The sequence below is a fragment of the Nuphar pumila genome, chromosome 11, assembly GCF_984573655.1.
Source record: "Nuphar pumila chromosome 11, dmNupPumi1.hap1.1, whole genome shotgun sequence".
Taxonomy (NCBI): Eukaryota; Viridiplantae; Streptophyta; class Magnoliopsida; order Nymphaeales; family Nymphaeaceae; genus Nuphar; species Nuphar pumila.
The window spans coordinates 23,532,640-23,546,762 of NC_143259.1; the positions used below are offsets into that span (position 1 = coordinate 23,532,640).

Here is a 14,123-nt window from a genome sequence, read left to right on the forward strand (position 1 = left end):
CCGCGTCTTTGTGCTGCGGTGGGGAAGCCTTCGCCGACAAATACTTAAGGAGTGCCATGATACACTATGGGCCGACCATCCTAGGCAGGAGCGAAACGTTCTTGGGATAACATCTCCATGGACTTTATTGTTAGTCTGCCGAAGGTAGAGGGCCTTAGTTCTATTTTGGTTATGATGGATCGTTTCTCAAAGTATGCCACCTTCATCCCAATTTCCAAGAAGTGCTATGTAAAGAAGACTGCAGAGTTGTTCGTAAAGCATGTGGTGAAACACTGGGGTATACCAAAGAGCATTACGAGTGATCGCGATGCTCGCTTCACAGACAAGTTCTGGCGTGAAGTATTTCGGCCACTTGACTCTGATTTGCTGTTTTCAACAAGCTTCCATCCGCAGACAGATGGGCAGACAAAATGCATCAATGAGATACTTGAGCAGTACCTTAAGCACTTTGTTAGTGCCAATCAAAAAAATTGGGTGACGCTCATTGATGTGACACAGTTTTGTTACAACCTGCAGAAGAACGAGTCTTCAGGCAACATCATCAAATCATGAGCGTCATTGCCCTCATCTGCCTTATCAGCTTCAGCTGTGGACAGTTGGGATACCAGCGCCCCATCAATCAGATGATCAGCTATTGGTTGGCTTCTCGTCACCCATCAATCAGATGATCAGCTATTGGTTGGCTTGTGTATGCCAAGTGTTCTTCGTAGAACTGTGGGAGGAGTTGGAGGAACAGGTGGCCCAACAAGGCGTTAGAAACAAAGTTTAGCTTGGCTTTGGGTGCTCCGCCAGAGTACGTGTGCCCTTTTTCCCCTTGGAGAAAGAGAGAGGAAAAGAGCGTGGGTATGTGCGCACGCGCTGCCGCTTAAGAGATCCCCACTCTCACAACTTCTTGTTCCACTCCATCCATTCCTTCTGTCCTCTCTCTCCCTCTTTTTCTCCGGATTCAATCTCTTCCCCCCAGGCCTTCTCGCAAAGCGGAGCAGAGATGGCGTCCCTTCAGGGGTTGGTGGGGAGCATGGTGACGCTTTCATCCACTTCACATTCCTTCAGTTCCAGACGAGCACATCACCACCTCCAGATGGGGCTTCTCACGCAGCGCCCAGGTTCCTCACCCTCTCCCTCACTGTCTCTCTTTTTATCCCTTGTTCTTTTCTTTCCTTTGTGCGTTGCTTCCCGTGTTTGAGAAAATCTCTTTCTTTTCGAATCTGTTTAATTATTCGTGCAAGGGTATCTGCTTGTTTTATTTCTTCGCAGATCTGAGCAGAGGTTTCATAACAACTAGAACTGATGCGAAACTGCTCGACGGAGCAAGTGGAGATAAACATGCACTGAAATTGATCCCGAATGCCGTCGCGGTAAGATTAGATCTGTCTTTTCATCTCACGGTGGTCTTTCCTTTTCAATATGACAAGGCTACGAGCACACCATCCTGGTCTTCGCTCATTTATCTAAGGGAAAATTGTTGAATCCAGACGCCACTTCTGAGTGTGAAGATGACTCTCGCCATCTGCACTTCTTACTATATACCCTCTCAATAATTTTTCTTAGATAATGTAAATCTTGCGTTCTTTATTTTCTATTCGAGGATTTATTTGCGATATTCATTTTTTTCCCATCCATATGTGCATGAAATTTGTACGCAGGTGAGGATATTATTTTTTTTGCCCAACAGAGGAGATTGTTTCTGCTTGAATATTCCTTTTCTTTTAATATTCAAGTTCTCCTAATTGCGCACGATCTGTGTTTTTTCTAGGCAAAGGCTGAGGCTGCTTCGACCTCTGCAAGTGCTAAATCAGGGTAGCTGCCTTGTTCTATGGTTCTAGAGAGAGTTTTTTCAGCTTTAGTCTTTTGATGATTGATGTCAAATAGCAATCCAAATATGTCATGCATTTCTCATAGCTTGGTTTATTTTGTAGATGAGTGCTTTGAAGTTGGTGGACACTACGTATGCTTATAATACACTACGCTGCTATATTTTTGCCTTGGAGATTCATTCACAATTTCACATTATGCTTGTGAATAGTAATTATTTTAGTGACTTTGAATGCTGAAATCTTTGTTAAAACTTGGATATTTCATTGTCAGCCATTATCTAAGTGAGGAAGGTTGTACGTCATATTATTCTAAAGTAACTAAACTTTTATGTAGCAAAGGCTAATACTAAGTTGAACGAGTTTTATTAACATATTCAAACTTCAAGGAACTATTTCCAAAAATAAATTTTCTCTTGTTTTAAGTTAGGTGCCATATGCTCATTTGGTTCCTCTTTGACTAATTTAAGTATGGGAATCCTATGAGCAATGATCTTCAGTTCATTACACGTTCTTGGATTTGCCTCTCTCTTGAACCAATAGAAGAGTTATGCCCACCTTTTGGGTCAATTTTTTGGGATTTCTGTGTGGTAGGATGTGCAAAAGGGAATAAAAATATGCAATCTAATCATCAGATTGTGTATTTTCTTGCATACATTAGCCATGCTTTGGATTTATATATTCAGATATTTTTTGGATCTATGTTTAGATTCTGCTCTATTCCAATCTGTTTGAGCTTTTCACACGTGAAGACCTTGATTTAAATTTTTATTTTTCTAATCCTGCCTTACCACATATACTAAATCTTTGTAACCTATTAAGATCTATACTCATATTCGAATTTACTGAGCAAAGTTTTGGATCTGAACTTGGATCAGCATGATCCATTACATTTCCAATCATTTTTCATCCCTAGCACCTAGTAAGGGACAATAAAGGGTTGGACATGGATATGGTCAAGTCAAACAACCCCATGGTCTAGCTATGATGAAGAAAAATGACTCTCAACCATTGTTGGATATAATGGTCTAGCTATAGTATATTATTTTTTAATTTCTGTCAAAAGCTTCAATTGCAATATTACCTTCTTCCTGTCTTATTGTATTTGCCAGAACTTTGGGGCTACAAGGATACTCAGACGTGGTTGAAGGAATGCGAAATCCATATCCTGGATGATCTTTGTTAGCCTAGTGGGCCAAAAATGGTCATCATGATAGAGCATTATCCTTTTCCGACATTTTAGGCTAGATTATCTTCCTTCGTCGAAATTACATAGTGTACCTAAGGATTATAAAGTTGTTTGAGGATGTGACTATTGAATATGAGACTTGCCTAAGATCAAAATATTATGAAATATCTTTTCATTCTAGTCAATCAAAGAGTAAAACCTCATCTGAAATTGTTCATTAAAATTTGCTGGGTCATTTCTTGTCATCTTTGGCACTGTTATAGTTTCGAATTCTATTTTCTTTTGTTGCTATTTTAGTTTTTTCACATGGCTACACTTTATTTAATGAAATCAAAAGATAAACTAGAATTTTGTATTTCCTATTTATCACAAATTGATTCAAACTCATTAGAATGCTTCTATTAAAATATTGTACTCTAATAATAGGAGATAACATATCTCTTAGTCACGTACAAGCGTGACTTCACGAACACAGTATCGAGTCATAAACCTCATGCCCAAATGATTCACAGGAAAAGAGTAACAGAAGGGAACAATGGATTTCTTTCATAGGGAACTAATAGCAAAGGTAGCCATGCTAACTTCAAGGTTAAGCCTCATTTTTCTTCCAAAATCTCAAGTCAATAAGAGTGAGGGGGAGACTAATGCAGATTCTATTTCATGAGTCTCATGCCTTTATGTGATTCTTTTTGGCAAGCAATGGAAATGAATGCAACCATGTAAAAGAAACTAAAATTGTACTAAATGTTAGAAATAAATAAACTAAAAAACTTGATTATGTATGTTAGAGTGGTATAAGTGTTTACTCCAAGTAATTCAACCACCACTGCTGAATTCTTTCTAAGCCACCAGTTGGAAGCACTTCAAAGGATACTTCAAAGTCAAGTATATATCAAGTTTATCAACCTTGATCTTCATAATGAAAATGATTATGTGTTGCCCATCCCGTACATCATTTTGTTTCTTAGCATTCTTTGTCTGATCTAAGGTACTTACTGCAGACAATGATATCCATTCATATTAGTAAGACAATTGATGAAGCAATCACTAATCCCAAATGGAAAGAAATAATGGTGAATGAAATGATAGCTCTAGAAGAAATGAGACCTGAGAATGGCTTCTCCTTTAAACAAGAATGTGACTTTTTGGATTGTAAACAGGAATATGGTTGATTGTAATTGAGTGTGCATTTTGAAGCTTAAACTGAATGGGTTGTTGAAATTGAGGTTGATTACGTCCTAGGAAGACATGGATGGAGATGATAGGAAAGGATATGAATGCTTTGAACCTCACCAAGGACATGGCATTGGATAGAAATGATTGGAGGAGAAGGATTCATGTGGAAGACCCAGAATGATTTTCTTTTTTGGTTCATATCGCCGACCCAAATTGTTTTGGGATGAAGGTGTAGTTGTTGTTGTTGTATCAGAAGACTTTATGCTGGTGATGAAGTTTAGTTCCATGCATGTATTCCTTGCTCTTGCAACACATAAATCTTGGCCATTGTTTGAGATAGACATGAAGAATACCTTCGTCCATGGAAATACTTTTAGGAGATATGCTTGAGTTCACCTCTTTGCTTCTTGCCTAAGTGAGAGAAGAATGAAGTGTGCAAGCTCAAAGAAGTAATTTTTGAGATAAACAATCTTCAATGGCATTCAACAAATATCAAAATTTTGAATATGCAAAATGTTTTAGTAATTATACTTTGTCAAATATGGTGAGAAGATATCCATCTTAATCTCCTATGTAGATTATGTTATAGCAGTGTGTTGAGTGTTGAGAAGTGTAATATGTGTTTTACTTTCTGTTGGCTATCCCTTGTTTTGTACATATTATTATATAAGGGTATTCTTGCATTCTTTCGTTTGTTTGTTGTAGAGTCAACCATTTTTATCTTGTAGTGCCATAGAGGGATTGATCCTTATTTCTAGTTGTAACTTCTCATTCTTTCATCTAATGAAGTTTCTCTTTGAGTGTTTTTTCTGTCTTATGCTTCCTCTTTCTTGATTGACATTGAGCATATTCAAATGCTATAATTGTACTTAGATGTTTGGCAAAAGGCTTAGAAACATTATTTAGTTTAAAGGTTAAGAATAACAAGATCCTAAAAAGGAATTGTTATATCTTCAATAAAATATGTTCTTCATCCTTGTGAAGACCACTATATCAAGGACAAATGGCAATGGATATTTATATGTTTTTTTGTCTCCTACACTAGCTTGGTTCTGTGGCTAAGGAGCCATGATAGTGGAAGGGTTGACCACTACATAAGCTTCAGCTTCCATCCATTCAGAATTATAACAGTCTACTCTTTAATCAACTTTCTCAGTTATGCTTTTTTTGGTTCCCACACTATCTTGGTTCTGTGGCTAAGGAGCCATGATGGTGGAAGGGTTGACCACTGGTCCACTACATAAGCTTCCTTCCATTCAGGATTATAGCAAGCTACTCTTTGATCAACTTTCTCAAGCAAGCCTGATTTATAATGATCGAGTGCCATTGGTTCGTCAGTCCAAACAAAAGTATGATTGGATAAATTGACCCACACCATAGATGGAGAAATTAAGGATGTTAGGATGAACCAAAAGTTCATTGTTTAACTTAGTTACCAAACCATCATCCAGCATGACATACCTTATGCAATTCGTGTGGCAACATGTCATGCATGTCCTTTCTCAGAGATGACTAGGAACTGCACTTTGAGATACTTCATAAAAACTTGGAAACGGAACACTTCATGTTTATCATGGACATTACAATATTGAGACATTGATGCAAATTGAGCTGGTTGTATAGATTTTTACATTGGGATTATGCATTTGTTGAAGATAACCTAGTTTGTTGGAGAACAAACAAGATCTTGCATATTGATAAAGTGCCAAATCAAACTATAGGGCTATGGTGAATGAGATTTGTGAAAGGCTTTGGTTGAAAGTCCATCCTTAGCTGGGTGCAAAGTAAAGTTTCTCATGAACTTGTATTGTGCTAATAATGTTAAAATGTAAACTGCAATATATATATATATATTATTAAATATTATTATATTTTCTTTTATTATTTTCTTTATTTTCTTTTTTAGCATCTAGTTCAATAGAAACTAGATATTTGATCCAGTCAAGTTCCTGTTGGAATTTGACTGTGCAAATAGCTGTTGGACTTTAGTCCAACAGCTATAATAAATGTTGTTGGACTATAGTCCCACAACTATAATAATAAATGCTGTTGGACTGTAGTCCAACAACTATATTAAGAGACGTTGGAATCCAACGTCTCTTTTGGAGAGCTCAAAATGAGCTCTCCTCTCTCCCACTTTTTTGTATATATAGGGGAACCCCTTCAATGTAAATAACCATGCTTCTTAAGCATTTTGTTCATGAATAAAGTATTATTTATTTTTCAAGTGTTCTTCCTTTTATACCCTTTCAAGGGTCATGCTTGTAGTGTCTCCAATAGACACTTGTTTGTGAGTTATTTGTGCATTTGTTGAAGACCACCATTTCATTACATGGTATCAGAGCTACGAAATCCTTAGATCTTGAAGTGCTTTCGCCTCGATTTCCGTGCCACATTTACAAAAAGGTGTTTCATCACCTTGTTCTTGGCTCAAGAAGATTTGTTTGAAGAAAGGCGAACTTGTGCTACAAAAAATTTTTGGTTTTGTATCCTCTCTTATTCCTTTGTCTACTCTTTTTCTTTTCTTTTTATTTTTCTCTCTCTCTCTCCTCCTATTTATTCCTCTCTTACCCTTGTAAAAGATGGATGACAATGAAAAGATCACCATCATTCCTATGAAGCTAAATGATACTAACTATGTAATGTGGGCTTCCATTATGAAGCACCACATTTGGGGAAAAGGTTTATGGGGTATAGTGGATGGTTCCGATTTGGAACCTAAACTATCTCTTACCAAAAAAGAGGGTGATAAAGAGGTTACTCTAACGGAAGAAGAGAAGAGTAAGGCGTTAGCCACTTATGAAAAGAAATGGAAAGAATGGAGGATAGGGCATGCAAAAATTATGTCATGGCTCATCAATAGCATAGACATTAAAAAATGCTCTAGTCTAGCTAAGTTTGAGCATGCCGATAAGGCTTGGGAATACCTCAAAAACATGTATTCCCTTAAAGATATTGCACATGTATGCAATTTACAAGATAAAGTTCGGAGAATGACTCAAAAAGATAAAACTATTCGAGAATATTATAATGAGTTGTCCGAACTTTGGGAAGAGTTGGCTCTTCTTGAGCCCAAATGGCATTGTGCCGAAGACATCGAGCTTCGCCAAAAGCAACTCGATATGGAACATTTCTATCAATTTGTGAATGGTCTAAGGCCAGAGTTTGAATCCACCAAATCGACCCTTTTACATCGTGGAAAAATTTCTTCTATTGTTGATACTATAGAAGAGCTCACTATGGAGGAAAATAGACTTAGAAAAAGTACTCCAAAAGTTGATGATGACTCCGTTTAGCTGTATCTAGACCGGGGAATCATACTCGTACTTACAAGCCGCCTCATTTTGGAAGGCAAAACAACGACTTTGATAAAAGAAAAGTTATTTGTCATCATTGCCATGAACCGGGGCACTATAGGCCTCAATGTCTAAAGTTAAAAAGAAGAGAAGAAAAAAGAGTTGCATCTGTTGAATATGAGTCAAAAGATCAAGATGCACCTGTGTCTATGGCTCAACTGATGGAAATCCTTCAACCTCTTCTCAAAAGGGTATCCTCCTCAACCGAAGCCTCAACTGGAGCGGCAGTTGCATCTTTCTCTGGTCCAGGTAATTTTCCTTGGCTTTTAGATTCTGGTGCTTCTTTTCATATGACCCCAAATGTTAATAGTTTATCCGAATGTCTTAAAAATAACTCAAGTGTGTCAAAGGTTTTTACAGCCGATGACACATCTCTCGAAGTAAAAGGAATACGATGTTTTGAAAATCTTCAAAAATCCAAAAGATTTTTTATCCCAGAAGTTAGATATATCCCTAAACTTAATTTGAATCTCTTATCTGTCTCGCAAATATCTGATTATGGATGTAATATCTCCTTCTCTTCTCATGGTTGTTGGGTACAGGATCACCAGTCAGGGAAGCTGATTGGGGAAGGCCATAGAGAAGGAGGACTTTATTACATGGATTTTTTGGAATTACCCAAGAATGCATTTTGTTATAATATTCAGAAATTAGAATTGGATTTATGGCACAAAAGGCTTGGCCATCCTCATATGTCTAAAATTCAATATTTTCCAAGTTTGGAAAAATTTTGTAATTCTGAAAATTTTTCTTGTAAAGACTGCATTCTTGGCAAAATGAAAAGGTTACCATTTCTTAGTAGAACTTTTGTTTCCTCACGACCACTTGAGTTAATACATTCGGATGTTTGGGGCCCCGCACCAGTTATTTCCAAAGGTGGTTATACATATTATGTCATTTTTGTTGATGACTTTTCTAGACATACTTGGATTTATTTTCTTAAACATAAATCTGATGTCTTTGCTAACTTCCAAATATTTCATAAAATAGTTAAAAATAAGTTTCAAAATGATATTTCTGTTTTTCGCACTGATTCAGGGGGAGAATTTATGTCCAACGAATTCAAAGACTATCTCAATTTACATGGTATTACACATCAAAGATCATGTCCACACACTCCACAACAGAATGGCCTAGCCGAACGCAAACATCGACACATTATGGAAACTACTAGGACATTGCTAATTGCAAATCAAGTTCCAAAAAGTTTTTGGGCTGAAGCGGTCCTAACTGCCACCTACCTCATTAATAGGATGCCATCTTCCTCATTAAAGAATACAACTCCAATAGAAAAACTTGTTAATTTAACTCCAGATTATTCTAGATTAAGAGTCTTTGGATGCAAATGTTTTGTTTTCACCAACAGAAACGACAAACTCTCTCCTCGTGCAATCCCATGTGCCTTTTTAGGATATGCTGATAATAAAAAAGGCTACAGGTGTTTCGATTTTCAAAATGACAAATTATATGTGTCAAGAAATGTATCTTTTTTGGAAAAAGAAAGCTTCTTTGAATTTGAAAAATCCAAGGATGTCACTGAATACTCGTTTTTAATTGATCCAACTTCAAAATCCAATGAATGTGATGTTGGATGTGACCTTGACAATGATCAAAGTCCTATTGTTGTTGAAAATGATGATAATGAAGAGCAAATCCATAGGGATGTTAGTCTACAATATTCAAGACGTAGAGAGCAAAATCTTCCATGTGCATTACAAAAATACTCTGAAGTCTCACCTAGAAGAACGCCTAGAATCTCTAAACCTCCAGAAAAATTTGTCTTATGAATCTTTTTCACCCACGTATAGGGCCGCCATTACATTAATACAATCATATGTTGAATCATCATCCTATTCTCAAGCAAAAAATCATATAGAATGGATAGAAGCCATTAAAATAGAATTGAATGCACTAGAAAAGGCCAATACTTGGACGATACAAGATATTCCTCCGGGTAAGAAACCTATAGGTTGTAGGTGGATATACAAAGTCAAAACCAAAAGTGATGGGACCCTGGAAAGACATAAGGCCCGTTTAGTAGCAAAAGGATATGCTCAAGAGTATGGCATCGATTATGAAGAAACATTTGCTCCTGTGGCCCGTATGACCGCTGTTAGAACTTTAATAGCCTTGGCCTCCATTAGAACATGGCCTATCTTTTAATTAGATGTCAAAAATGCTTTCCTGAATGAGAATCTCGTTGAAGAAGTATACATGGAAGCCCCACCTGGTATTAGTATCCCTAAGCGTAAAGCTCTTCGTCTAGAAAAAGCTCTTTATGGTCTTAAATAGGCTCCAAAAGCCTGGTATGACCGATTTAGTCATGTTATGCTTGATATTGGTTTTTAACCTTGTTTAACTGACACTGCTTTGTTTGTTAAGAAATCTGATGCAGGCATCATTCTTCTTCTTCTCTATGTGGACAATATGATCATCACCGGAGGCGACAAACAGGGAGTTGCAAATATCAAATCTCTTCTTAAAACTCACTTTGAAATGACTGACTTAGGTTTATTAAGATATTTTTTAGGCATTGAAGTTGCTTATTCCCCTCGGGGGTATTTGATATCTCAATCTAAATTTGCTCTTGATATCGTTTCCAGGTCTGGAATTACAGATGATAAGAAAGTAGACACTCCAGAAGTTGTCAATGTTAAAATGAAAATTGATGATGGAGAACTTCTTGATGATCCTACTCCTTATAGACAGCTTGTTGGAGCTCTTTCTTATCTTTCCATTACTAGGCCAGATATAACTCATGCGGTTCATACAGTCAGTCAATTTCAGCATGCTCCCACCTCCGTGCACATGTGAGCGATTTTGCGTATTATTAGATACTTAGAATCCTTTTTTTCACGAGGACTCTTCTTGTCTGTTTTATCTTCATTAAATTTAATTGCATATACTGATGCTGACTGGGGAGGTGATCCCAATAATAGACACTCAACTACTGGTTTTTGTGTGTTCCTAGGTGAAACCTTAATTTCGTGGAGGTGCAAGAAGCAACAGAAAGTCTATCTTTCCTCCACCGAAGCTGAATACAGAGCCATGACAACCACCACTATGGAGGTTGTTTGGCTCAGACGATTGCTAGAGGATATGGGAGCTAAAGCAACGCAAGCTTCAAAGATGTGCTGTGACAACGAAAGTGCGATCTACATTGCAAGCAACCGGACATTCCATAAGCGCACTAAACACATTGAGATGGACTGTCACTATGTCAGAGAGGAATACTTACATGAAACCATTGATCTGCCATATGTTATATCAGAATATCAATTAGCAGACTTCTTCACCAAGCCTCTTGATGCTCCCAGATTTCACTTCCTCTTAGACAAACTTTCGCTCATTGTACCGTAAGTTTGAGGGGGAGTGTTAAAATGTAAACTGCAATATATATATATATATATATATTAAATATTATTATATTTTCTTTTATTATTTTTCTTTATTTTCTTTTTTAGCATCTAGTTCAATAGAAACTAGATATTTGATATTGATCCAGTCAAGTTCCTGTTGGAACAGGAACTTGACTGTGCAAATAGCTGTTGGACTGTAGTCCAACAGCTATAATAAATGTTGTTGGACTATAGTCCAACAACTATAATAATAAATGCTGTTGGACTGTAGTCCAACAACTATATTAAGAGACGTTGGAATCCAACGTCTCTTTTGGAGAGCTCAAAATGAGCTCTCCTCTCTCCCACTCTTTTGTATATATAGGGGTGAACCCCTTCAATGTAAATAACCATGCTTCTTAAGCATTTTGTTCATGAATAAAGTATTATTTATTTTTCAAGTGTTCTTTCTTTTATACCCTTTCAAGGGTCATGCTTGTAGTGTCTCCAATAGACACTTATTTGTGAGTTATTTGTGCATTTGTTGAAGACCACCATTTCATTACAAATAATTGGAGGACAAACTAGATCTTGCATCTTGATAAAGTGCCAAATCGAACTGTAGGGCTATGGTGCATGGGATATGTGAAAGGCTTTGGTTAAAAGTCCATCCTTAGCTGGGTGCAAGGTAAACTTTTTCATGAACTTGTATTATGCTAAAATCGCTGTTCAAATAGCTGAAGCTCTACTTTACCATGAAAGTGAACATCTATTCAGCTCTTGTAACTCATGTCATTGCTCTTTGTGAAACTGTTTTGTGATAGCGCCTCAACTATGTTACACTGTTTAAACTTATTACGGGCTTAATCTTATAATGATCCACACTCATGACACCCTATATCTAGGGATATCTCTAATGCATTGAATTGGACTCAACCCATAATGTTGGGGATACGAAGATGCTTCCAATCATAAAAAAATCAAGTGTATCAATGACTAGAACAAGAGCATAATCATAATGCCACTAAAGGGCTAAAACAACATTTCTTGTCTACATATAAATGGGTGCAAATAACTCACCACATTGAAGAACAATATCTCTTGTCTACCTAAAATGACACTTAAAACAAGTTTATCGACGACTAGAAAAAGAGTATAATCTCAATGCCACTTGTGGGCAAAACAAACATACAAAAGTGTGAATAAACATATCTTGCCTACAAATAATGACACTAAAAAAATGAGTGTATCAACTACTAGAACAAAAATATAATCTTAATGCCATTTATGGGCTAAACAAACACATAAAAGTGTAAACAAACATCTCTTGTCTACATATAATGATACTGTTAGATTTTCATCTGTACCTGCATTAAGAGAGAGAAAACAGAAAAAAGGGAGAGAGAGAGAGACAAGAAGGGGAATGCAAATATCGACTGCGGCTGTCACGATTTCACTTAAGAAATCGTGACCTAATGTTGTTAGTATTAATATACTTAAGTATACAAAGTGGGTCGGGTCGGGTTTGGTGTAATATCCGAACCCGGATACAAATATAAAACACTTATGCACTTATACAAGAATGAACTCGAGTCTGGGCAGGTGAATAGTGGATTCGGGTCTGGTACAAGATCCAGACCCAAAACACTATTAACCTTTTTCACCCCCCTCAAGTTGATCATGGTTATGGACCATGCACAACTTGCCTTTAAGCGTCCAAAAACGATCCTTTGTTAACCCTTTCGTAAATAGGTCTGCAACTTGTCTTTCAGTATTGACGAACACAGGCTTAATCTCTTTTTCTTTGACTTTCTGTCTCACGAAGTATTGGTCAATCTCAATGTGCTTAGCACGACTGTGATGTACTGGATTGAATGGCATGTTTATAGCACTTTGATTGTCACATAGCAAGATAGTGTGGGAGATCTTTTCTCCTACTTCAGTCAGTAGATGTCTGATCCATGTGACTTCGGCAGTAGCAGCAACAACAACCATAGATCTATACTCAGCCTCAGTACTTGATCTAGCGATAGCCTTTTGTTTTCTACTGCTCCAAGAGACTAAACTTCTTCCAATGAAGACACAATATTCGGATGTAGATCTTCGTTCATCAGGATCTCCTGCCCAGTTTGCATCACAATATACAGTGAGTCTATGCTCATCTTTGCCATATGGTTGTGGTGAGTATGTCAGTCCATCCCCAATAGTCCCTTTTAGATATCTAAGGATTCTCTTGACAACTTCCATATGTCCAGTACGTGGCGAATGCATAAATTGAGACACTTGATTGACTGAATAAACAATATCATGTCTAGTGAATGTGAGGTACTGTAACATTCCTATTATGCTTCGATACCTGGTGGGATCATCACACAAATCTCCATCATGGACGCTAAGTTTTTGATGAAGCACACTCGGAGTTCCCAGAGGTTTGCAGTCTTGCATGCCTGCCTTGCGGAGAACATCCACGGTGTACTTGTGCTGAGTGAGTGTCAAGCTATGAGTCTGATTATCAACTTCTACACCAAGAAAATAGCGTAGAGCTCCAAGATCTTTCATTTTGAACCTCTGACCTAGTAAGTCTTTTACTTCTTGGATGTGGACCGCAGAGTTTCCTGTGATAACAATATCATCGACATAAATTAATAATAGAGTGGTCACAGTCTGATTTTTAAAAATAAATAATGAGTGGTCTAGCATGGAACGTGAAAATCCATGTTTCTGAATCTCTAGCGAGAAGCTATCAAACCAAGAGCGAGATGCTTGCTTCAGACCATAGATAGCTCTCTTTAACCTGCACACATGGGTTTTACAATTTTGTTCTTGATATCCAGGGGGTTGCTCCATATACACTTCCTCCTTTAAGTCCCCATGCAAGAAAACATTCTTTACATCAAGTTGACTCAACTTCCACCCATGTTCAACAGCCAGAGAGATAATCCGAATTGTTCCCATTCTTACAACCGGACTAAAAGTCTCATCATAGTCTTGCCCTGCTTCTTGAGTAAATCCTTTTGCTACGAGCCTTGCCTTGTATCGTTCAATCGTTCCATCTGGCTTGTACTTTATCTTGTAAACCCATTTACATTCAACAACATTTTTGTCAGGCGGTCTGGGAACAACTTCCCAAGTTCCACATTCATGCAAAGCTTGCATTTCATCATTCATGGCTTCTACCCACTTGGTAGAAGTGGCTGCCTGGTAGTACATAGTGGGCTCATCTTCCTTATTGAGAGCAGTTAAGAACAGT

General features: G+C 37.4%; 1 protein-coding gene across 1 annotated transcript in view; it reads left to right on the forward strand.

Moving 5' to 3' along the window:
* Positions 1-793: 793 nt before the first annotated feature.
* Positions 794-14,123, forward strand: part of LOC149822192 (Transketolase family protein) — a 29,608-nt gene continuing 16,278 nt past the window's right edge. Inside the window, exons 1-3 of the mRNA XM_089981473.1 lie at positions 794-1,106; positions 1,258-1,358; positions 1,757-1,800. Coding sequence (XP_089837599.1) covers positions 989-1,106; positions 1,258-1,358; positions 1,757-1,800 — 263 coding nt within the window. The 5' untranslated portion in view covers positions 794-988. The remainder of the gene's footprint in view (positions 1,107-1,257; positions 1,359-1,756; positions 1,801-14,123) is intronic.